The 22,182-nt window shown below is 51.9% G+C and overlaps 1 protein-coding gene across 49 annotated transcripts in view; it reads left to right on the forward strand.

Moving 5' to 3' along the window:
- The window catches only part of NFASC (neurofascin), a 201,322-nt gene extending 191,011 nt beyond the window's left edge, over positions 1-10,311 (forward strand). For all 49 annotated transcript variants that reach the window (XM_045365001.2, XM_074034134.1, XM_045365109.2 and 46 more), the window contains 2 exons: positions 911-980; positions 4,374-10,311. In XM_045365001.2, the coding sequence (XP_045220936.1) occupies positions 911-980; positions 4,374-4,605 (302 nt within the window). In that variant the 3' untranslated portion in view covers positions 4,606-10,311. The remainder of the gene's footprint in view (positions 1-910; positions 981-4,373) is intronic.
- Positions 10,312-22,182: the final 11,871 nt, after the last annotated feature.

Genomic DNA, 22,182 nt, shown 5'->3' on the forward strand with positions numbered 1-22,182 from the left:
GACCAGCCTGGCCAAGATGGTGAAACCCTGCCTCTACTAAAAATACAAAAATTAGCCAGGCGTGGTGGCAGGCGCCTGTAAACCCAGCTATTTGGGAGGGTGAGGCATGAGAATCGCTTGAACCCGGGAGGCAGAGGTTGCAGTGAGCAAAGATAGCACCACTGCAAAAAAAAAAGATACATAAAGAGGCTTTCATGTAAGTGCCCGCTGTGCATCCACCTCTGTGCTGTGCACTAGCAATACTGGAGGAAAAATGATCTCTCCTCAAGGGCACCGTAGCTGACACCGAAAGAATGAGCACAGCACAAGACAGGGCCTCGGCTGAATGCTCACACGTCACAGAGGACGTGGAGGAAAGGGGGCATGCCAACAAGGGGGAGTCACAGAGAAGAGACACTTCCCATCCCATAGGTGTGTCTGGCGTGTCTTCTCTGCTCAGGGCACTCTGCTAGGAACTGTGAAGAAGCACACAGACCCCCACTCTTGAGGAAAGAACTAGCCTTCTGTGATAGGCATGAGAAATGTGCACAAATAGTTACACCACAGAGCAGAATAAGAAAGGTGCAAACAGTGGAGTGTTTGCCTTTGGCAGAGGAAAGGATCACATCTGTTTGATCTTTTGGGGAGACTTCATGGAGATGTGGTTGGGGGAGCTTGGTAGGAGGGGATTTCAGTTGTCAGTGGAGATGTAAAGAGACCTCTGGGGCTGAGAGGGAGGCGGCAGAGTCAACTTGGCAACTGATTGAGTACAGGAAGCAAAAACAAGGGAAGCGTGGATGGTGCCTTGTTAAAAAAGAGTGTCCGTGAGCCCAGGGCGGTGCCTTCTGGCCCTGCAGTCAGTGGAGCCCTGGAGAACAGGGGCATGTACTTAATCATCGTGTCTGTGTCTTTGCTTCTCTTGTTGACCAAGTACGAGAAAAGAAGGATGTTCCCCTTGGCCCTGAAGACCCCAAGGAAGAGGATGGCTCGTTTGACTATAGGTGCGTGATCTCCCTCCTCCTCTCTCAGGCAGGCTGTCCTCCATGTCCCTGAGGCACCACCCTCACCTCAGAGCAGCTCCACTTGGCTGAGAGGCCATGAGTAGCCGTCCTTGCCCCTTGGGCCGTCACCCTGCCTCTCTGGCGGCGCTGTGGTGGAGAGTGCGTGCTGCTGAGTTTACTCAGAGGCTTCTCATCCTAAGAGTGCCAGATGAGGCTGCTCCCCCAGGAGACACTGCCTGACACATGCATGCATTAGTTTGACGAACAGCATTTCATTCATTCAACCGCACAACTCAAATGTATCAAGCTTGCTATTTATATCTTTCCACCTTTTCACTCTGAACACGAGCCCCAGGACCCTCTTGCTGTGAGATGAGCTCAGCCCTCAGGCTGATTCTCTGCCCACACTCTACTCCTAACCCTGAAGATAATGACCCTGGGAGGCTGTGATGTCTTAAAGCCTCAAGGAATGAAGGTGGGCTGATTCCAGGTCGTTTCTCCTTGAACGTGGCGATATCTTTGGGCTCTAGACCGGAATGGGCCTTGGAAAGGTATCTAGGTCCAGTGCCCTATGCCCCAGATGAGAGGACTGAGGCCCAAACCGGGAAGCGTATTGCCTAAAACTCTTCCTTGCTCCCCACCCAGTGAGTTAGTGGCAAAGCTGGAAAGTCGGGGGCCGGCTGGTGCTGCTGGTGCTGCTATTCTATACTTCTGTACCCGTGCTCCTGTCCTACCTGGATGCATCTTCGTATCTGGGCTTAACAATGTCGTTGTTTGTCCATGGAGATCACGAATATGTTCTGAGCTGAGGGATGATGCAGAGTGGGCTGTGGAGTGTCATTCTCAGACCAAGTGCTATGGAGGGAATGTCTGATCAGAGCCCTGCCTGCCCACGCCACCCAGTTACTGCCTGGGCCCAGGCCCTTGTCCTCTGCTGCGGTCTCCTTTTCCTGTCCTGGGCCTCTGCCACTCTGCCCGTCAGCCTGGCAAGCATAATCAGATCAATGGGTGGTGGAGCCACTGCCCACACAGGAGCCTGTCTGTAGGCTTATGGGCCATAACTGTCCATCTAGTCCCAACATCCCCACAAGCCCCCTGAAAGGGCAGTCACAAGAGCCCCCTTCCCATCTTCCCTGGCAGGGCCCAGCTTCCCTGTGGGCTGAGACTTCCTTGGCTTTTTGTTCCAAAAGCCACAGGGCTTCTCCTCCCCCAGACTCTCGGTACAGCCAGAGAGGAGGAGCGTGGACCTCCTCCAATACGGGGCTGAGCAGCCTGCACTGTGAGGAGATGGTTCCTCGTGCACCTCTCCTGCCCCAGACACCAAAGCTGTCGGGCAAAAACCCCTGCCTCCTCCCCACAGACACTGAGGCTGAGTCTACACACACAGGGGCATGCCTAGGCCTGCACCCCTACACACACACACCCCTCCGCTTTGGCTCTGGAAGGTCTGCAGCATCTGTCCTAGAGTCCTCCCTTGGATGAGTCTAAGAGCCCTAACCTGGGAAAAGGCTGAAATGAATACATCAGAGGAAGAACTAAGTTTCCAGGGGGGATAGGCCTGGGGGCGAGGAGTACTGTTCCTCTCACTCCAGTCTGTGGCTAAGTGACTGACCACCTTTCCCATGGGGCGTCCTTTGTTTTTCTCCTCCATGTCCATCCACCTGGACCTTGAAGATGTCTCAGAAGCGAGGCCAACAGGTGGCCAGACCAAGGCCACCCTTAGTCATTCTGGTTTCTTTCAAGCTTCCATTAGGAGAGGTCTATTCGGTCTGTTCTTTTTAGACCTAGATCCCCTGTTCCCTCAACAGCCTGGCATGCTACAGACCTCTCCCCCTACCCCTCCCACTGGCTGGGCTGTCACTGTCCAGTGGCTGCACTTAGCTTAGCTGCCTGGAACCAGAGGAGGAATTCCTACAAATCGCATAGCACAGTCCTCATGCCCCTGCACATGGGGTGGAGGGCCCTGGGAAGGAGTGCATGCGAACAAGACCTGCAAGTAGGGTGAGGAGCCTGGCAATTCCCCTCCTTCAGTTGGCAAACAGTGACTTCTACTTCCTGCACAAACTCAGCACAGCCCCAGAGAGCTGCCTCCCTCACAACATCTCCCAACGCACGGCTGTCCCAGAATACAGTTAGGCTGTATTCATGGGGCAGCACTGCAGGGAGTGAGCTAATAGCTTTCCGTCTTCTAACACAGCCCCGGCCCTGGCTCGCTGCCCTCTTCTGACAGCTGTCTTTGCCCGACACTGCTATTAGAAGTGAGAACGCACTGCCCACTGTAATGGCAACTCAGCTGGTTGTCTTCCCCATGTCCAGGAAGGACTGGGGTGGGTGGGGAGCTGGGGGCAAGGAAGGGTGTGGTGTGTGTCTACTCAGACCGCCTGGCACCGCTATGGTCCCTGAGACCCAGACTCCCACTGCTCATCCTGAGCTGCTCCTGCCCAGGAACTGGGCTCACCTCTGAAGTGCAGCCAGCACCACCTGGTGCCTGCTCTGAGCCTTTTCAGCCAAGGGAAGGGACATGGTGCCTGAACAGACGCTGGCTCAGGGAGCAGCCCACGCCTCCTTGGGAGTGCAGCAGACATCCTGACTGGGCAGCTGTTCCCAGCGGCCCATGCAGCTTTATTTGGCAGCCTCCCAGCTCTCCCTGCACAAGGGGAGCTTAGGGCCAGGGCTTGTAGGCCTCAGAGGGGCTAGGCATGATCCTCTGAGCCTTGCTATCTTCTCACGTTTGCTGGCATCACCTGCTTACCTGTGTGCACCTCCCTCCCACTACTCTTGCACACCTGTACTTGCTAGGTCCAAAGTAATAACATCTTTTTATAGATCAACCAGATAGCTCAGCGAAACACACTAAGACAGAGAAGCAGAGAGGCAGGGGAGAGGTTTCTTCCTTTAAAAGCCTTGCTTTTTGTCAAGGTGAGAGTGTATCCCTACAGAGTCATAGGTCCTGGGAGATCAAAGCTGGGCCAGCCCCTCTTGATGACTGAGGCTTAGGTCACAAAACCACACAGTGACACACTCGGGACTAGAACCATCCCATATGGTCTCACAAGCAGTGGCTCTCCCTCACCATGGGGTGGCCATCCTCTATCCACTCCCACCACAGACAGGGACCCAGTCTCATGGAAGGGACCTGGACCAGGAGCCCAAAAGCATGGGCTCCACTCCCTGCCCTACCTGACTTGCAACCTCACCTTAGAAAAGGTGCTTGTCCTCTCTAGGCCTCCATTTCCCTTTTGTAGAGCAGACTGGACAGGGGAGGGTGAAGCGGGGGCTGGACTGGGTGGTCTCCTGGGTCCCATCCTCTCTGAGCTGTGTAGGACATGTGTTGGCAGGAGGCCGGCTGCCCCATCCCACACCACCTGAGATTCTCTGTCTCTCTTTGGCCAGTGATGAGGACAACAAGCCTCTGCAGGGCAGTCAGACATCTCTGGACGGCACCATCAAGCAGCAGGAGAGTGACGACAGCCTGGTGGACTATGGCGAGGGTGGCGAGGGCCAGTTCAATGAAGACGGCTCCTTCATCGGCCAGTACACCGTCAAAAAGGACAAGGAGGAAACAGAGGGCAACGAAAGCTCAGAGGCCACGTCACCTGTCAATGCTATCTACTCTCTGGCCTAACGGAGCCCACCCAGGCACAGCCACCACTTTGCAAGTGGGAGGAGGGGAGAGGGGGAAACTAAACCACTGCAGACCTACCACAAAGCCACCACCACCTTCAGTAACAAGGGTACGATATGGGGGTCTGCCAAGCTGTGAGGATCAGTGACCACCAAGCCACCCATAAGCCCCCTCCCAATGACCCCCCTTCAGCCCCGGGTGCCACCAGTGTGGGAGAGCTGGAGCCGTGGCTGAGCTCAGCTAGAGGGAGCCTGGCCCCTTGCCCAGTCTCACAGCCACCCCCGAGCGTTCCACCACACTGCCCGCCCTTGGCCTCGGCACATGCTCACCGTTTCTGTTGGTTACAGGACTTCTCATTGTCTTAATTTTGCTTTGTGCATCTTCCCCTCCAGACCCGATGTCTCCGTTTTCTTTTCCTTTTGAAAAAGTGTTCCTGGAAAAGAAAGAAAAAGTAGATTCTCCCCCAGGAGACCACAAAGATAGGCAAAAAGGATTGAATCCGTACCAGAACATGTAGACAGGCTGTAATATTCAAACCACCTCTGGGCCAATGCATTTCCGAAGGATGCCTTTCTCGCCATATGCCTCCCCTGGCTCCCAACCCCTCTGCCTCGGCCTTGTCAGTTGCTGAGCTGGGCTTGGCTCTTTTCTGGAAAATGACAGTATTTTTGGCAGGGAGAGGGTGTGCAGGCCTCCTTGCTGCTCTCTGGTTCGGTTGGGAGGTGTGTTTACCTCTTGCTCCTCATTCCCCCCCTGCCCTTTTCTCTGGAGTATCTAAGATGTGAGCTGCACTGACTCTGAAGAAGTTTGAGGAACAGGAGTGAGCACTGATAGGAAGGACTTCAATGCCAGTGACTGTGTACCTCAAGCAGAAGAAAATCAGGTGTCTGGTCTTGGGGGAACTCTGCTTACCTCTAGAGAGAAGAAAAAGGCTGGGTTTGGACTTCCTTCCTCCTCACTGGTGAAACCCAGGATGTAGATAGAGGGCCACACCCACTCTGTCCCAGAGGGCACCTGTCCACGTGGCTGGGGCCCACGCTGCCACCCTGGAGGAGATGGAATGCTGTGATGCAAAAGCTTTGCTGGTGCGTTTGGGGCATAAGGCGCTGCTCCCCTTCCACCTCTAGCAGATAGATATCATCTTCTCAGCCAATTCTGTAGGACACTGAGGCTTTTGTTTGACATGGTATGTGGATGGGGACTTGCCCCAAGACTGAGCCAGTCTGCCCTTTCATTGGGGTGTATACATATCAGGGGACCTGTGGTGGCACCGTACTCAGTGCTGTGATGCCCCCACCTGGGGAGGACTCAATGCTCTTTGTATGCCTTATGCAGCGCTGATCTGCCCCTGGAGTTCCCAGGTTCCCAGCCCCTCCCTGCAAGCCTTGAAGCCTCCAGCGATGTCCGTGTCCAGGAGAGCAGGGCAGCCCATGCAAGTGTTCCGGCAGGACCAGAAGCGGCCACCCAACACACGTCCTCACCAGTCACCCCAAATGGAGACACTCGCAGACCTGCAGTTGTCAGACCGAAGGTGCTGCCTTCATCCTCCCCACCTAATGCATTTTTGAAACCAAAGGTACCTAGCCTCAGAGACAGAGAAGGAGAGGGGGAGATCTTGAGTCTAAGAGGAACCCTTTAGCTGTTTCTGTAGCTCCGGTCAGTTTCAGGAGGGTGAAGCTGATCCCCAGGAACGAATCAGCTGCCATGGGCACAGCCTCTGATTTGAGCCTCCAGCTGCTAGCCAGGGGGCCTGGGCCGGACCAGGGCTCTGTCCTTCAGTGACTTTATTAAAGCATCATTTGCCACATGTTTAAGCCGCAAAGGTATTAGCAATGCTTGCATCATTAATAATCATTCAGTTGAAGGTCAAGCCCATAGACACACACTCTCTGTCTGCTGGTAAGAAATCATAGCCCAGAACTGAGCCAATAAGGCTGTTTGAACCTGAGAGTGTGTGATGGTCATTTGGGCCAAGCCTCAGCCAGGGCTGCTGCCTGGACGCCTGAGGGGCAGCTTATCACAGTGCAAGGGGACAGGGTAAACAGCAGGGGGTAGGGCGTGAGCTTGGAGGGCCCCTCCCCTAGCTTTCCTCCAACACCTGCTTGGATACTAGGCCCACTGTCCCTGAAGGGAATGTCAGGGAAGTGTGCCTGTGAGCTGAATTAAAGGACTGGCCTTTCCAGAAAACGCTTGGGATCTGAGCAGAGTAGTCAGTTTCTCAGACGCTCATTCCATACTGCACCGTACATGCCAGTGAACTCACTGCACTGAAAGCAGGCTCTTAGGGCAGGAAGGGACGGTGAGCAAGTCTGCCATACCACCTGGTGACTGGGAAGGCTGCTTCCCTCATAAGGGTCTTGGGGAGAAGTAAGCCCACAGCCTGCCTCTGCACCTCGTTCCAGTGTCCTGCCAGGCTCTGCACTGTCCTTGGTGTATGAAGAAAATGCTATTAGCCCTCTCTCAGGCTACTGTTCTGTGGGTGCTGAGAGCTACCCCCCATCACCATGCAATCACACCCGTCTGAGCAGAAGCAAATCTGAGGCTGAAGAATTAAGTTTTCCCCAAGCAAGGAAGGCAGGTGGTCAGAGAGATCAAACGCTGCTGGCGTGGGGATTGCAGGATACAGGAGGCAGCCCCTTTGGGGAAGAGGAGAGTGCGTTTTCCATGGAGCCCGTGTCAGAGTCCAGCCCAGCTCAGCACGAAAGCAGAATTGCCCAGCACTCCCTGCCAGCTGGGTCTCCCAAGCAACTACCCCAAGACATACCAACAATGAAGCCAGGACAGCACCATTACCATCGGCACTCCAGTTTGGCTGGCTGGGAGGAAAGTGCTGGGCATCTTACAGTAACTCTAGAAGTTCCTTTGACTGGGCTGCAATCCCACCTGTGTGCTCAGCCCTAAGAGCTGTAGTTTCCTGTGCTGTCATTTGTCCATTCATTCATTCATTCATTCATTCATTCATTCATTCAGCAAATACTCTGAAATCCAGTCTGAACTAAGGCCTGAGCTGTGGATACCATGGCGCGTGAGTTAGATGTGGTCCCTGCCCTCACGGGGCTGACAGTCCTGAAATCAAGTGCTGGGACACAGTGGCCATTGAGTTGGGAGCATTCTTCCCTCTATTGCTTAAGCCACTGATGGCTATGAGCTTGAAGAGAGGGATTCTGAGGGAGAACTTGGTCCATCTGGTCACCAAGGCTGGGCAGGACAAAGCAGTCAAGAACCATGGTGTGGCTTGAAAAACAGTCCTGCTTCCTGAGCCTCTTTGCTCTGCCTCTTGGGGCAAAGGGTTAGTCCACATCCAGGTTGCATGAGATGAGATGCAAAGGGCTCTGTGTGGGTGAGGAATGCAAGTTAGAGGAGCGGGAGAGGCCACCAGGGTTGGGACCTATTTAGGTAATTCCTGTTGGCAGCACCTAGAGAGAGCATCTGAGCCAAAGGAGTGGGAAACTCTGCCCCAGCAATGGCACGGGCTGCGGTCTCTTTCTGGCGCCCTGTGCTGGAGCAGGGCCAAGTCTTAGGGCATCACGAACAGCCCATTTGATGGAAGGAGCAGGGACGTAGCACATTTTTGTCTGTCTTTGTGAGGCTGCTTTGCTAACTCTCTGAGGAGAGGAAGCCTCTCAGGCTTTCCGTGGGCTGGGGCTGGTGCCAGAGAATCCCTTCTCAGTGGGAGGGCAGCAGGTTCCTGGGAGGCCGGCACAGGGCACCGCTCCCCGCTCCTGACACCTTGGTGCAGACTGACTTCCTGCCCAGTCACCACTCCGGCCAGCCCCACCAAACACACACAAGCTCATGGTTGCGGTTGGGTCTATCCCGTTAGTTGGCAAAGGATCCTGCTTGAGCTCTGCGTAGTAGCTGAGGAGTAGCATTGAGGAGGGCCCTGATTGTTTAAAAAAAAAAAAAAAAAAAAAAGGCCTCAAAACAATGAAACAAAGAGCTTGATGTGTCAGGAGGAGACCAAGGCCCTGGGAGGCATAGGCAAGCCGGGCAGAGTCAGACCAGCGCCCTCCCTTGACCATCTCCTAGCCTTCCCCTCCCTTAACCTAGACAGGGGCTACCCCATGTGAGTTCAAGCCAGACTTTGTGGCTGTCCCCAGCCTGCACAGCCCAAGCCCAGGGAAGTGTCCTTTCTTTCCCTTCCTTACTAATAATGGGCCTTCCTGAGACACATTCAGAGAGGGATCAGAGAGAAAGGAGAACCATCCAGGAGAGCCACAAGCACCCACCAAACAGTGTCTCAAGCCTCACCTGAAACTGCTGTTCCTCCTGTCAGCATACTAGTATTAAATGGGTGTTCCATAATGAGAAGAATGGAAATGAAATACGTACAAAGGCATCTAGCTTAGGACCAGAATCGGATTTCAGCATGTGAAGGAATCCCAGAGCTGATCTCATTGAAATAATTTATTGTACAGACAAGGATATGCAAATCCACAGAAGTGAAGGAATTTTTGCTCAAAATCACATAGCTGGTAAACTAAGGTAAGGTTAGGGCTTGAACTTGGGCCTTCTGACTCCTTGTCCAGTGTTCTTTCATCTCACCACAGCTGCCTCCTTTGAAACAGAGGTATTAAGATCTGTCCTTCTGGTTCACCCTCTCATACCTCTTTACTGCCTCTCCCACATCCCCTACATGCCCCCAAAATGAAAGATGAACAGGATTTTTTCTTAGACCAAGATCAGTCTGTCTGTTGATCAGTCTGTGGTTCACCCAGCCATGCAATTAAGGGCAGACCTGGGCCAGTGGAATAGAATAGCTGATTGGTGTTTGTTACTGTGAACCCTAGACTGTACCCCCTAGAATGGTGTCTCTTGCTTTGTAACACATCGGGCCTTCAGCGTGCTGTATTCCTCAGAAGTGAGGGCATCTCTGTCCATTCTGCCCATGGCCAGAGGGTGCAGAGGGGCAGCAGGGCCCATGCAAGCTGCCACCCTGGGATTTGCTGGGCTGGAGTTCAACAGATGTAAAGACTTCGGTGAAGCAATAAACACAAAACTCTGGGAGAAGATATCCAGAATTTTGTGCACTACTCTGTTTCTTTTTCAAAAATGAGGCAGATCAGATGTCCCTGAGCTGCCCCTTTTTTTCTGATTCCCCACTGCAGTGTCCTCAGTCAGTGTTGTCCCTCTGCCCGGCTCCCCAGCTCTTTGCCAACCTCTTCACACTCCCCTTGAGCTGAGCATCAGTCACCTGTGACGTGGCCACCTTCTGTCCTGCTCCCACTCCCGACCCATGCTGGACCCCGGAGGACCTCCTGCCCTGCCCCTACCACACACCCATATCCCCCACCATTCCAATTTGTTCTTTCCCGTGGGGAATTTTTTTCCCCAACGTCTCCATCCATTCCTTCATATCCACACACGCACAAATTGGTCTGATCTTTTTTCCATTGGTTAAACATTTAACTCCATGCCAGACCTTGTTTTAACCCCTCTCACATCATGTTCTTTCCTTTTTTGCGAGTTATTTTGCATTAACCAACTTTGTCAGTGACAGATGCGTATCTGAGGGTGTCACGCACGACCTTCAGCAGGGAAGACTTCTGGGCCATGGAGGACCGTCTAATACATGGACTTATAAACTGACTGCATGAGCAATGAAAAGGCCAAATTATTCTGAATTTTTTTTTGAATCACTGTAAAAAAACTGATTTCTTTTGTATAGAGAACACTAAACGTATAATAAAAGTTGTTCAAAATGTACTCTTGCTGTGTGATTTGCTCATTTTCTTGATTTGTTCTTGTTAGTGGATAGAAGAGGGATGTCAAAGGGCTGATGGCAAAAGTGGATCAAAGGGTTTTTCATGGGTGCCAGACAGCACACTCTTCCAGAATTCTACCATACCATCCCCCCGCTAGAAGTTGTCCTTACTCTGGAAGACTCACTTGCACAATTTGTGTTTTAAACATAGTGTGACTGATATAGGAATCTGTAATGTGTACAGTCGTGGAGACACCCTCTGACTCAACGTGATGAGTGTGCACATCCACCATTGAACAAGTGCCATGCTAGGGAAGCTAGGAGAATGAGAGAAATCTGCCATGATGCCCCGTCTTCTATCCTTCTGCACCGCTTGCCCTTAGATCGAATGTCAGCGTATGCCCAGCATTGTGCCTGGCACAAGGTAGACATTTCATATTGTTGAAAGAATAAATAAAACAGCTTACTACAAACCAAAAACTCCTCTCAGTAGACTCAAAGGAATCTTGACCAGCAACCAAATAGGGGCCTGGCACGGTGGCTCACACTTGTAATCCCAGCACTTTGGGAGGCTGAGGTGAGTGGATCATTTGAGGTCAGAAGTTCGAGATCAGCCTGACCAACATGGTGAAACCCCATCTCTACTAAAAATACAAAAAAAAAAAAATAGCTGGGTGATGTGGCACATGCCTGTAGTCCCAGCTACTCTGGAGGCTGAGGCAGGAGAATCACTTGAACCCAAGAGGCAGAGGTTGCAGTGAGCTAAGATCGTGACACTACTCTCCAGCCTGAGCAACAAAGTGAGACTCCATCTCAAAAACAAAAAAAAGGAAAAGAGACAGAGGGGGCCGTGCTGATTGAGAGGCAGTGCCTGGCTCTCTCCATGTCCCCTGGATAGCACCACAACATATCCGTAGGTGTGCTGGTTCTCACTGAGGAGTGGCCAAAGAGCCTCACCCAGGCAGGATAAGACATGAGGGACCCCCAGACATTGTAACCTCCGCCCTCCCTTTCCTCGGGGTGGTGTGGAGGTTGGAGTGAGCACTAAGAGGTGGTTCTGCTCTTGTAGAAAGTTAACGGATAGTTTCTAGGAATAGGCTATAATGGGGAATGAGGGCAAATGAATTCCCCTAAAAATGCAAACCCAAGTCTCTGACAAAGAACCACCGAGTAACTGTCCAACCCACCTGTGTTTACTCTTCCTTCAAAGTCCTCAGAACTGACAAGGTGGGTGCAAAAAAGAAAAAAAAAATGTCCTCAGAACGGATCATTGACTTGAGGGATTATTGCTTAGGCTAAAATGGGACCTTATTTCCAGGTCCAGCTCTTCCTGAATTGTTAGGTAACTCGGGGAAGTCACACACCTCTGAACCTCCCTCTTTACTCCTTGAAATATGAGAAAGAATCTTTCTCTCTCTCTTTTGTTTCTGAGGGGTTTTTTGTTTGTTTGTTTTGAGACAGGGTCTTCCTCTGTCACGTAGGCTGGAGTGCAGTGGTGCAATCACGGCTCACTGCAGCCTCGACCTCCCAGGCTCAAGCTATCCTCCCACCTCAGCCTCCCGAGTAGCTGGGATTATAGGCACCCACCACCATGTCCAGTTAATTTTTTTTTGTATTTTTTCTAGAGACAGGGTCTCACTATGTTGCCTAGGCTGGTCTCAAACTCCTGGGCTGAAGCCATCTACCCTGCCTTAGCCTGCTAAAGTGCTGGGATTACAGGCCTGAACCACCGCGCCTGGCAGGAATATCCTTTCTCATCATTCTCAAGTTCACACGCTGTCTTTGAAATTTGTCCCTCACATCCATATGCACTGTCTCACCCTTAGTCCAAGCTCTCGTGGCCTGAATTGAGTGTTCCTGCTTCCTGTGTTGCCCACTCCCTCACGAAACTGTAGCCAGAGGGAGCTTCTAAAATACAAATCAGATCATGTCATTCCTTTACTTGAAACCTTCATTAGCTACACTAGATAAAATCTAAACTCCATGATTTGGCATGTTAGACCTTTGGTGATCTGACCCTCACCTCTCCATCCTCATTTTTTCACCACTCCCCACAAGTACCCCAAATTCTATCCATTCCAACTATTTCCAGCTTTCCCTGACAGCAAAAAATTCTCACACTTCCCAGGGTTTTCGATTCAATTCAAAAGTATGTATTAACAACCTACTCTGTGCCAATTAACAGCATAAGATAAGTAGAAATCCCAGACTGTCATGAGAGAAAGTCAAGTAAACAAAAGCAACATTAGAGTGTCTTGGGCAAAGGGCTCAATAAATATGGGCTCAATGGATAAATTATGGTCCAAAGGTGGGTCTGCCTGACACACTCTTCTCTTGACCTTCCACACCACTCCCCAATCCTTCTGAGTTCTTCCTCCTCTTCTCCTTTCTCTTCCCCATTCCAAGCCCCTCTAGGCCCTTTTCTCCTTATAGGCCGTTCCTCCGAGACTCCTTGAAGGCAGCTCAGGGAACACTGTCTGCCCTAACAGCCCTGCACACACACACATACACACACACACACATTTGCAGTCTGGTTTAGACCCCCTCACTGTGCCCCTAGAGCACCTATTTTATGTCTAATGGGGTCTGGGATATGACGTTCATTGTCTTTTTCTTTTTTTTTTTTTTTTTAATGATAAGGTCTCATCTGTTACCCAGGGCTGGAGTGCAGTGGTACTATTACAGCTCTCTGCAGCCTCAAACTCCTCAGCTCAAGCAATTCTTCCATCTCAGCCTCCCACGTAGCTGGAACTATAGGCACTGCCACTTATGCTCGGCTAATTTATTTTATTTTCTATAGAGATGGGGTATCACTATGTTGCCCAGGCTGGTCTTGAATACCTGGCCTCAAGCAATCCTGCCACCTCGGCCTCCCAAAGCCCTGAGATTACAGATGTGAGCCACTGCACCCGGCCTCATTATCTTTCTTTCACTAAACTGTGAACATCCCCAGTACAAAAGAGTTTTTCACCTGCATCCACAGTTAAGTGCTCGGCGCGTAGCAAGTGCCAACTGAGGGACAAAATGAATGAATATGAATACATGAGTGAGACAACATTCCTTTGAAAAATACTGGCCGGGTGAATTCAAGCTTTTCATATCATCCTCTTTGGATACTGGATTCTTGGATATGACACGTGGGGGCAATCCATCGGCTCAGTTTCTAGAATAGGCACCTCCACTCGATGGAGCGGAAGTGGAGAGATAAGGCAAGCGTGTTGTTTGAAGAAAGCCAACCTCGATGCAACTGAGGCCAGACAAAGTGCCCGCCTCTCTTCAGAGCCCCAGGGACCCACCAGAGTATCTGTCATCCCTGAGTCTCCTGAAGGCTGCACCTCCCAGCCCATTAGAAATGCTAATCTCCAGCTTGGAGTGGGATTAGAAGACCCAGTGGGGAGGGCACAGGCCATCTTCCCTTCTTTATTAAGAGTGAAGGCTGTGCCCCCTTCTGCCCAGCTGCCCACAAAGGGCTGGAATCTGGGAATTCATTACAGCCTTTCTCATCAAGGAGGTCTCTCCTGTCCAACATTATTTTAGGTGGAGAAAGGCGGGGGAGGGGGACCCATTTCAGCATCCGCCTCCCCACTTAATGCATCAGAGCCCATTTGTTTGATGTCAGTTTCTGCTGGAGCACCGACCAGGCAGCGGGCCTCAGAGCAATTTGGAGCCACAGCTGCGGCCCAACAGCCCAGCCCCCAGATCCCAGCCCCCAACCCTCACTCCCATTCCCACCCCAGAATTTGCTGCTGATTAGCCCCAGCCACACACTCCCTCCTTCCACACCCTCCCCACCACCACCACCAAGAAGCATGCCTTTGTGTAGACCTGGGTCTCGGCTGAGTCTGCACACAGATCGTCAGCCCTGGCTGGAGTTCACTGGAAACTCACTTCACCCACACTGAACCCAAACAAGAGTTCTGACTGCTCAGCTTCGTGCAGAGACCACTGCAGAGAGTGAGCAGCTAGAGGACAGGGATTCTCCCACACTGAAACAAACACACGCAAGGACATCTCCTGTGCTTAAAACCCCAACTGCCCTCTCAAAAGGCTGAATCCTAGTACATGAAGGGTCCAGGCTTGATCTGGGTAGAGAGGTTGCAGATAGCATCTGGGGAGAGCTTTGCATAATAGAGAGGGTGAGATTTTGGATCTCCAGGGCAATCCAGGGGGCAGCAAGTGAGGAGCAAGAAACAGCAGAAGGGAGATTAGAGGAGTGGTTCTCAAAGGGTGATCCCTAGACCGGCAGTATCAGAACCACCTGGGAACTTGTAGAAATTCACATTCTTGGCTGGGCACAGTGCCTCATGCCTGTAATCCTAGCACTTTGGGCGGCTGAGGCAGGTGAATCACTCGAGGCCAGGAGTTCGAGACCAGCTTGGCCAACATGTTCAAACCCCGTCTCTACTAAAAAACACATTATTGGGCCTCACCCCAGATTTACTGTATCAGAAACTCTGGGATTTGCGTTCTCACAAACCCTCCAGGTGATGCTGATGCAGACATCATACTTGAGGCCCCCAGATGAGAGGGACACACTGAGAAAGCTGTGTATGCCTGGATGTGACCCTTCTTCAAGTCCCCCGAATTGGCAATCAAGCCTACTACATTTGTGAATTTGCTTCTTGTGAATGGATGTTTTATGCAAGCTAGCAAAGTTGCTGGATTTTACATCCAAATTGATGCGGGGCATAGAGACTGCAGAAGAATAGAGGGATCAGAGCATGAACCAACTCCCAGGAATTAGCAAAATTTGCAAGGGGGGCTTGGACTTTCACAGTCCATGGAATTGGCAGGGAACTGAGCTGTTTATACATTGCTGTCAAAGAGGCAAGAAGGCAGCAGATGGTATTTGGGTCACAACACATTTACATTTAAGTGACTTAAGAGGAGAAGGGAAATGAATATTGTTGAAACCAACTGCGTGAGGCACAGTGATGTGCACTTTATGCAAATGCTCTCTTTTAGCTTGCACACCAGCCCTTTGACGTAGGTAGCTTTACATCCTGTTATGCATGAGGAAACTGTGACTCCAAATAGCAGAATAATGTTTTTTTTTTTTTTTTTTGAGACAGAGTCTCACTCTGTCACCCAGGTTGGAGTTCAGTGGCATGATCTCAGCTCACTCCAACCTCCGCCTTCCGGTTTCCAGCGATTCTCCTGCCTCAGCCTCCCAAGTAGCTGGGATTATAGGCGCTCACCACCATACCTGGCTAATTTTTGTATTTTTAGTAGAGACGGGGTTTCACTATGTTGGCCAGGCTGATCTCAAACTCCTGACCTCAGGTGATCCACCCGTCTCAGCCTCCCAAAGTGCTGGGATTACAGGCATGAGCCACTGCACCCCACCCAAATAGCAGAATAATTTGCCCAAGGTAAATGACAAAGCCAGAACTAGCTGCCAGTTCAGTCTGACTAAAAAACCTCCACTTTCACTACTGTGCTTGGGGTATGAATGGGCCTCCCTGTGAAGAACCAGCCCTGGTGCCTGTGTCTCAAAGGCATCATGCCAGAGCAGCCTCTGCCAACTCTCCAACATGCCTCCGCAACCATTCGCCCCCTCCTCCGCTCTGGGTAGCAGGACGTGCAGGTTCCTGAATGTCCCAAGAGAGCCCAGGAGAAGGTTGTAGGTGCCAGGCAGCTCGTGGTCACGTGATGAGGGGGCAGCAAAGTCACAGGCGCTCAGCTTTCTCCAAATGTGTCCTAAGTACCAAGTAAGAGCCAGGTCTCTGCAGACAGGTCAGGCACTAGCTGTGTGACCTCAGGCAACTGACTGAACCTCTCTTTGCCTGAGTTTCCTCATCTACAAAATAAGGGTTGTCATTGTAGCTACTTTGTAGGTTGTTGTAAGGATCAAATCAATTGAAATGTGAAGTGTCTGAGGCATAGTAAGTACTATATAATAATGTATTAAATTTAAATAAATGAATGAATCACTTTACACTTTCCCCTCTGCTGTCTACCCAAATGTTCTTCCAGACTCAAAACCCTCCTTCGAAAATCCTCCCCATCCTTCAAAGCAGGCTCAAATCCATTTCTCATAATCCCCTTGGCCCATAGGGCTGTCTCTCTTGAGAGCGTTTCTCAATCTTCTTGCTCCTCCAGCAGGGACTTGTCTGATATTGCAGGAACTTTCTCCTGTATCTGGCCAGGCTGCAAACCTGTGGAGGGCGGGGCCAGTACTTCATGCCTCTTGTACCTTTGTGTCCCCCAGTCCTGTGCCTCACACATGGTGTGGGGGGGTCCATAAATACATGTTGACTGATCTTTGGGACCCAGCGGTCCCTGCAGGGTAACCAGATCCCATTTGTATTCAAGCTGTCTGCATTACTGTATTTATTGCCTAGCTAGTGGTTTAGTCCGTGGAGTATTGGCGTTGGGGCGCGGAGGGGGCAGGGAATATTTCCCATCCTAAAAGCAAGTTTACCAGGTTCCAGGTGGCTGGATGTAAGGGCCAGTGATAAGTGTTGAGAGCTGGGGTTCACACTACAGCCCCATTAATTAACTTTCCCCAAGTCCCCTAAGTGCTCTTGTCTCCCGTTAAAGCCCAGCAACCCACCCTCATTCATCAGAAAGGACAGTCCATCCTTCACTTCCCTCCCTCCCGCTCCTTCTAGCTCCAGCCTGGCTGTTAGGACACAGCATGACCCTCAACTCACCCGACAACCCATGTGGCAGAAGAGGATAAGGCTGGATGTCCAAGGTCCTGGGTTTGTCCCAAGAGAGAATGACCCCAGGACAGGACTCAGCCAACGTCCTTTCCACAAGCCCCACAGCACCAGTCCCCGTGGACGTGGATGCAGTTACCTCCCTGGGGTCATTTTACTCCAAGATATGGAGCCTGACTCCCAAGCTTAGAGCTTATTCCAGGCCATAGGCATTCGGGGTTCCTTCCTTCTCAACGCTGACAACACCCCTCCTCAGGGAAGGATGGTCTGGTAAAGACCAACATCAATGCAGTCAGCCCTGAGGCCCAGAGAAGCTGACGTCTTCCATCCTTCTCCCTACCAAGTCCCAGCAACAATCTCCATGAAAAGCAAAAAACACACAGAAAATCTTTCCTTCCAAATCACTGCATCAACCTCCTTCCCAAGTTTTCTGCAGGGCGTGCCCTGGCGTGGCTGGCGTGGGTGAGGCTGCCAGTTAACTGCGGGGGACGTGCACAGGGCCCACCCAGGGCCCCAGGAGAGCCCCCAGTCCCCTCTCAGTTATGTGCCTGTGGTTCAGACCCATGGAATGTCAGGGCTGGAGTGAGCCCAGGTCCACTCCCCTTGTCTTACAGATTCCACACATCAAGCGCTAAATCCAAAACTGGCTCCCACAGCGCACAGCAAATGTACCACCCCACCTTCCACATGAGCTAATGCGTCCTCAGAGAAAGCAGACTCACATTTCAAATGACAGCCACCAGACCGCATCTGAAAGAGCTGAGGGCTTTTCTGGGAGGAAAAAATACACAAACTTAGAAATAGACTCATTCCAAAGCCAAAGAGCAATCATTTGGGATTTTCAGCTGCCCCAGACCCTCCACAGCCCCCTATCCTCCTATGAAAGCGGGCAGCTGGGGCTGTGGCCAGTTGGGGAAAGTTTAAGGCAAGCACAGGCAGGAAGGCAAATCTCAGGCAGTTCATCCAATGCTAAGCTGAGGAATATGTAGGTGTGACTTTGGTTCCCAGAAGCAGGCAGACTCCAGACCAGGGCCTCTATGCCCCCTTTCCTCCCCCTCCCTAACCCCGACGTGCACCTCCTTCCATTTCCCATTCTCCAGCCCCTCCTCAGAGCCCTCAGACCACTCTCGCAGGTCCATCAGTGGCTTTTCAGTGAGCCCCCAGCTTTCATCCTATTAGTGAGCCCGGGAGTAATTACGACTTCATTAGCCAAATAGGTTCTTGGTTCAGAGACTCCCTCCTACAAAACAAAACACACACCCGCTCCCCTCCATCTGAAGTCTGTCCCCAGAGGCCTGCAGCTAACAATGCAGCGGCTTCAGGGAAAGCCAGCAGGAAAGGGGGTAGGAGAGAGGGGAGGCCGGCCATGGGGAGGAGGCCCCCCGCTCTCCTCCAGGGCGCATCTGTCAGCTGGCCCCGGAGAGACCTGTGACAGGGAGAGGGATGACACTCCAGCAAATGAGGCCATGAACCCTCCGAGCTGTCTGCTGTCCCCTGCCCTCTGGCCTTGCCCACCCTTCCAGTTATGGGCTTAACCCATAGCCAGTGCACTTTGCAGACAGGCAAGCGGCCTCCTCAGCTGAAGGCTCTCTGGGCTAATGCCCAGGGCCTCCAGAGGGCAGGGTAGTCCCGGCTCCCCCGCCCCATCTCCCACCCCATACTTCAGCTGCTGCAGCTCCAGGAGCAAGGAAGCTCTGGGTCTGCCAGAAAGGACAAAGCTGTGCCCCCAACGCCCCTGGCCAGGGGAATTTTAGCCAGCCCGTGGCCACCAGACCTGGCAGGCAGGTCCTGGGAAAGATGCCACAACCCCCGGCCTCCTATCTGTCATCCCACATCTCAGCATTAGAAAGAGTTTTCTTTGAGTCTATATGAGTTCTGCATTGCAATTAAAACCATCCACACGGGCAATCGCATATCCTCCTTCTCTTTTCCTATTCTTTTAATGGATTTTAGGAGCATGGAGTCTAATCCTCCTGCCTCTAAGTGGGACCCAGCTAGCCTAGTCTATGCCAAGTCTTCCTGAGTTTCTCTAGCCACACAATGCTAATCACAATGTCCCGCCTCTCCTCCAGGTCATTCAGGATGAGGCCACACCACTTTCATCACTTTTTTTTTTTTTTTTGAGATGGAGTCTCGCTCTGTTGCCCAGGCTGGAGTGCAATGGCATGATCTCAGCTCACTGCAAGCTCCACCTCCTGGATTCACGACATTCTCCTGCCTCAGCGTCCTGAGTAGCTGGGACTACAGGCGGCTGCCACCACGCCCGGCTAATTTTTTGTATTTTTTAGTAGAGACGGGGTTTCACCGTGTTAGCCAGGATGGTCTCGATCTCCTGACCTCGTGATCCACCCGCCTCAGCCTCCCAAAGTGCTTGGATTACAGGCGTGAGCCACCGTGCCCCGCCCCCATCACTCTCACTGCCCACTCTCCGCTAGGAGAAGGGGCAGGCTCCCTGCAGAAGCCTCCCGCACGTGCCTCTTTGTCCATGCAGCTTCCAAAGAGAACTGTCTGCTTCTTCTGGGGGCTTTGCATGTAACAGCTGATGAATTCTCATTCCTGCTGAGGGCCCCTCTGCTTGGGTCCTCCACCGGCAAGATGCCATCTGCTGAGGCTGGACCCAGAGGCAGAGGGATAGATGAGACTACCTCCAGACAGCCTTGCCATTTACGAGACTCCAAGCTATGTGCAGCCTTGGGCCTGGCTCTGGCTCTAACTTGACCCCATTCTGTCCCCAGGCCCGATGACTCGGCCTCCATCCTCCCTCCCCACCACCCCAATCTAAACCAGCCCAAAGGCCAGGCAAGAGGACCCCTGCTCCTTGCCCTTCAAGGAAAAGGAGTCCTCAGAGGCCAGCCCAGCTGTACACACTGCACCCCTGCTTGTGTTCCCTGAAAGCAACTGTCCTTTTGTTAATTCTGCCATTTCCCAAAGTACCAGGAGCATCTCATCTGACAGCCACAGCATCTGTTCTTCTTACTCTCCAGAAGGTTGGGTGGGAGCCGTGCCAGCTTTTCCTCAAGGCTCTCCCAGCCTCACGCTCCTTCCACCTGAGTTGGACACCCTGCTCACCTGGTCCCCTAGGGGCACCTCCAGTTCCCTCTCTGCATCCCTGGCTCCTGGCACCCCTTCCTAGGACCACGGTTGGCAGCCTCGATAACCATCTCCCCTCCCAGGGTCAAGCTCACCTGGCCAAGCAGACGGACACCTATCCTGTACCTTAGGAGACTGCAGGGAAAGTGGCTGTTTTCCATTTGAGGCCTGCCCAGGGCCCCTAGCAGGTATAGGAACCACAAGGTGCCAAGGAAGGGAGAAGACTCATGCTTGGTCCTTCCCAGGGCCCCCTCCCTCAGTGCACACACAGTCTTTGCAGTGCTCAATTAATTCCAAAGCAGAGAAGTTCTGGCTGGTCCCCCAGCCCCTAAGACCCACTGGGAGTCCGGCCTGGCCCTACCCTAAGCCTTAGCATGGGGATCCTTGGGGCTGGGTAATTCTTAGGTGGTGGGGGCTTTCTTGGGAGCTGCAGGATGCTTAGGAGCATCCTCACCTCTACCCACTAGACATCAACAACACACCTTCTACCCCACACACACTCCTATTGTGACAACTACAAATGCCTCCAGACCTTGCCAAATGGCTCCCTGGTCGACAACCACTGAGCTAAGGCAAAAAAGAAACCCAACACCTAAGTGTCAGTGACTGGCATCCCCCTGGTTTCTGATTCCTAGGCTGCAGGTGACAGAGGGATGGCTTAAACCAGGGATCAGCAAACATTTTCTGTAGAGAGCCAGATAGTAAATATCTTCAGCTTTGTTGAATGAATATCTTCATACAGCCTCTGTTGCAACTACTCAACTGCCGGTGTGGCATAAAAGCAGCCACAGACAATACATAAATGAATGAGCGTGGCTGTGTTCCAATTAATCTTTATTTATGAACACTGAAATTTGAATTTCATATGATTTTCGTGTGTCACGACATCTTCTGATTTTTTCAACCATTTAAAAATGTAAAATGCATTCTTAGCACACTGTATGCCGCTGGCTTACAGGATCTCAGAGGGATCGAAACACCTGGGGCCCTGTTGACCGGCTCCTAGGAGATTAAGAAAGCCAAGGGAAGGGTTTGAAGTTGCGAATGGAGGACTCGTCCTCTAGGACAGGGAGGAGGATCATTCTTTGGCCCAGTAACTCCAGGTACTGTTTTCAGTGGGGCAACCCCACTGACCTCAGCAGGACCAGCAACATAACTTGCAGTGTCCAGTGCAAAGTGAGAATACTAGGCCTCTTGTTCAAAAGTTATTGTAAATTCCAAGACAGCGGCAGAAGAGCATTAAACCAAGCATGGGACCCTTCTGAGCACAGACCACACACACCCTGGGTATCCAGAAAGGTGGACCTGGACCTCAGTCTACCTCCCAGGGAGGTCTGCATCCACCTCATAGCCTCTGCCAGCTCGGGCTCATCCTCTGACCCTGGTGGACAGCTTCTCCGATGGGCCCTGCATGATGACACCTGGCTGAGGTGGTGAATAAAGAGTGAAACCTGGCTCATGCTCCCCTCTCCATGCTGTGTGCCCTGGTGCAATTCTGCATCTGCTTGGGATAATTGGTTCTACTTAGGTTGGTACTGCTCCTGCTTCCAGGGCACCCAGGGTGGAGACAGAAGTAGCCAATTGTGCCCCAACATGGACCTGTCTACCTCCATTGTGAACCCCCAGAGAGGAACAGAATGACGCACTCATCCATTCATTTAACAAATATGTATTAGTGGGCGGGGTACAGTGGCTCATACCTATAATCCCAGCACTTTGGGAGGCTGAGATGGGTGGATCACTTGAGCGCAGGAGTTTGAGACCAGCCTGGGCAACATGGTGAAACCCTGTCTTCACAAAAAACAAATTTCTTTACAAAAAACAAATAATCAGCCAGGTATGGTGGTGCATGCCTGTAGTCCCAGCTACTTGGGAGGCTGAGGTAGGAGGATGGTTTGAGCCCAGGAGGCGGAGGTTGTAGTGAGCTGAGATCGAGCCACTGCACTCCAGCCTGGGCAACACAGCCAGACCCTGTCTCAAAAAACCAACAGAAAAAAACCCCAAATATATATCGGGCCTTTGACACTTTGCTCAGGGTACAAAGATATAAGATGCAGTGGTGGAGACACTCCATCTGCATAGAGATTAGTAAGCAGGATGCCTAGGAAAGGATAAGGG

The sequence above is a fragment of the Macaca fascicularis genome, chromosome 1 (genome assembly GCF_037993035.2).
Source record: "Macaca fascicularis isolate 582-1 chromosome 1, T2T-MFA8v1.1".
Taxonomy (NCBI): Eukaryota; Metazoa; Chordata; class Mammalia; order Primates; family Cercopithecidae; genus Macaca; species Macaca fascicularis.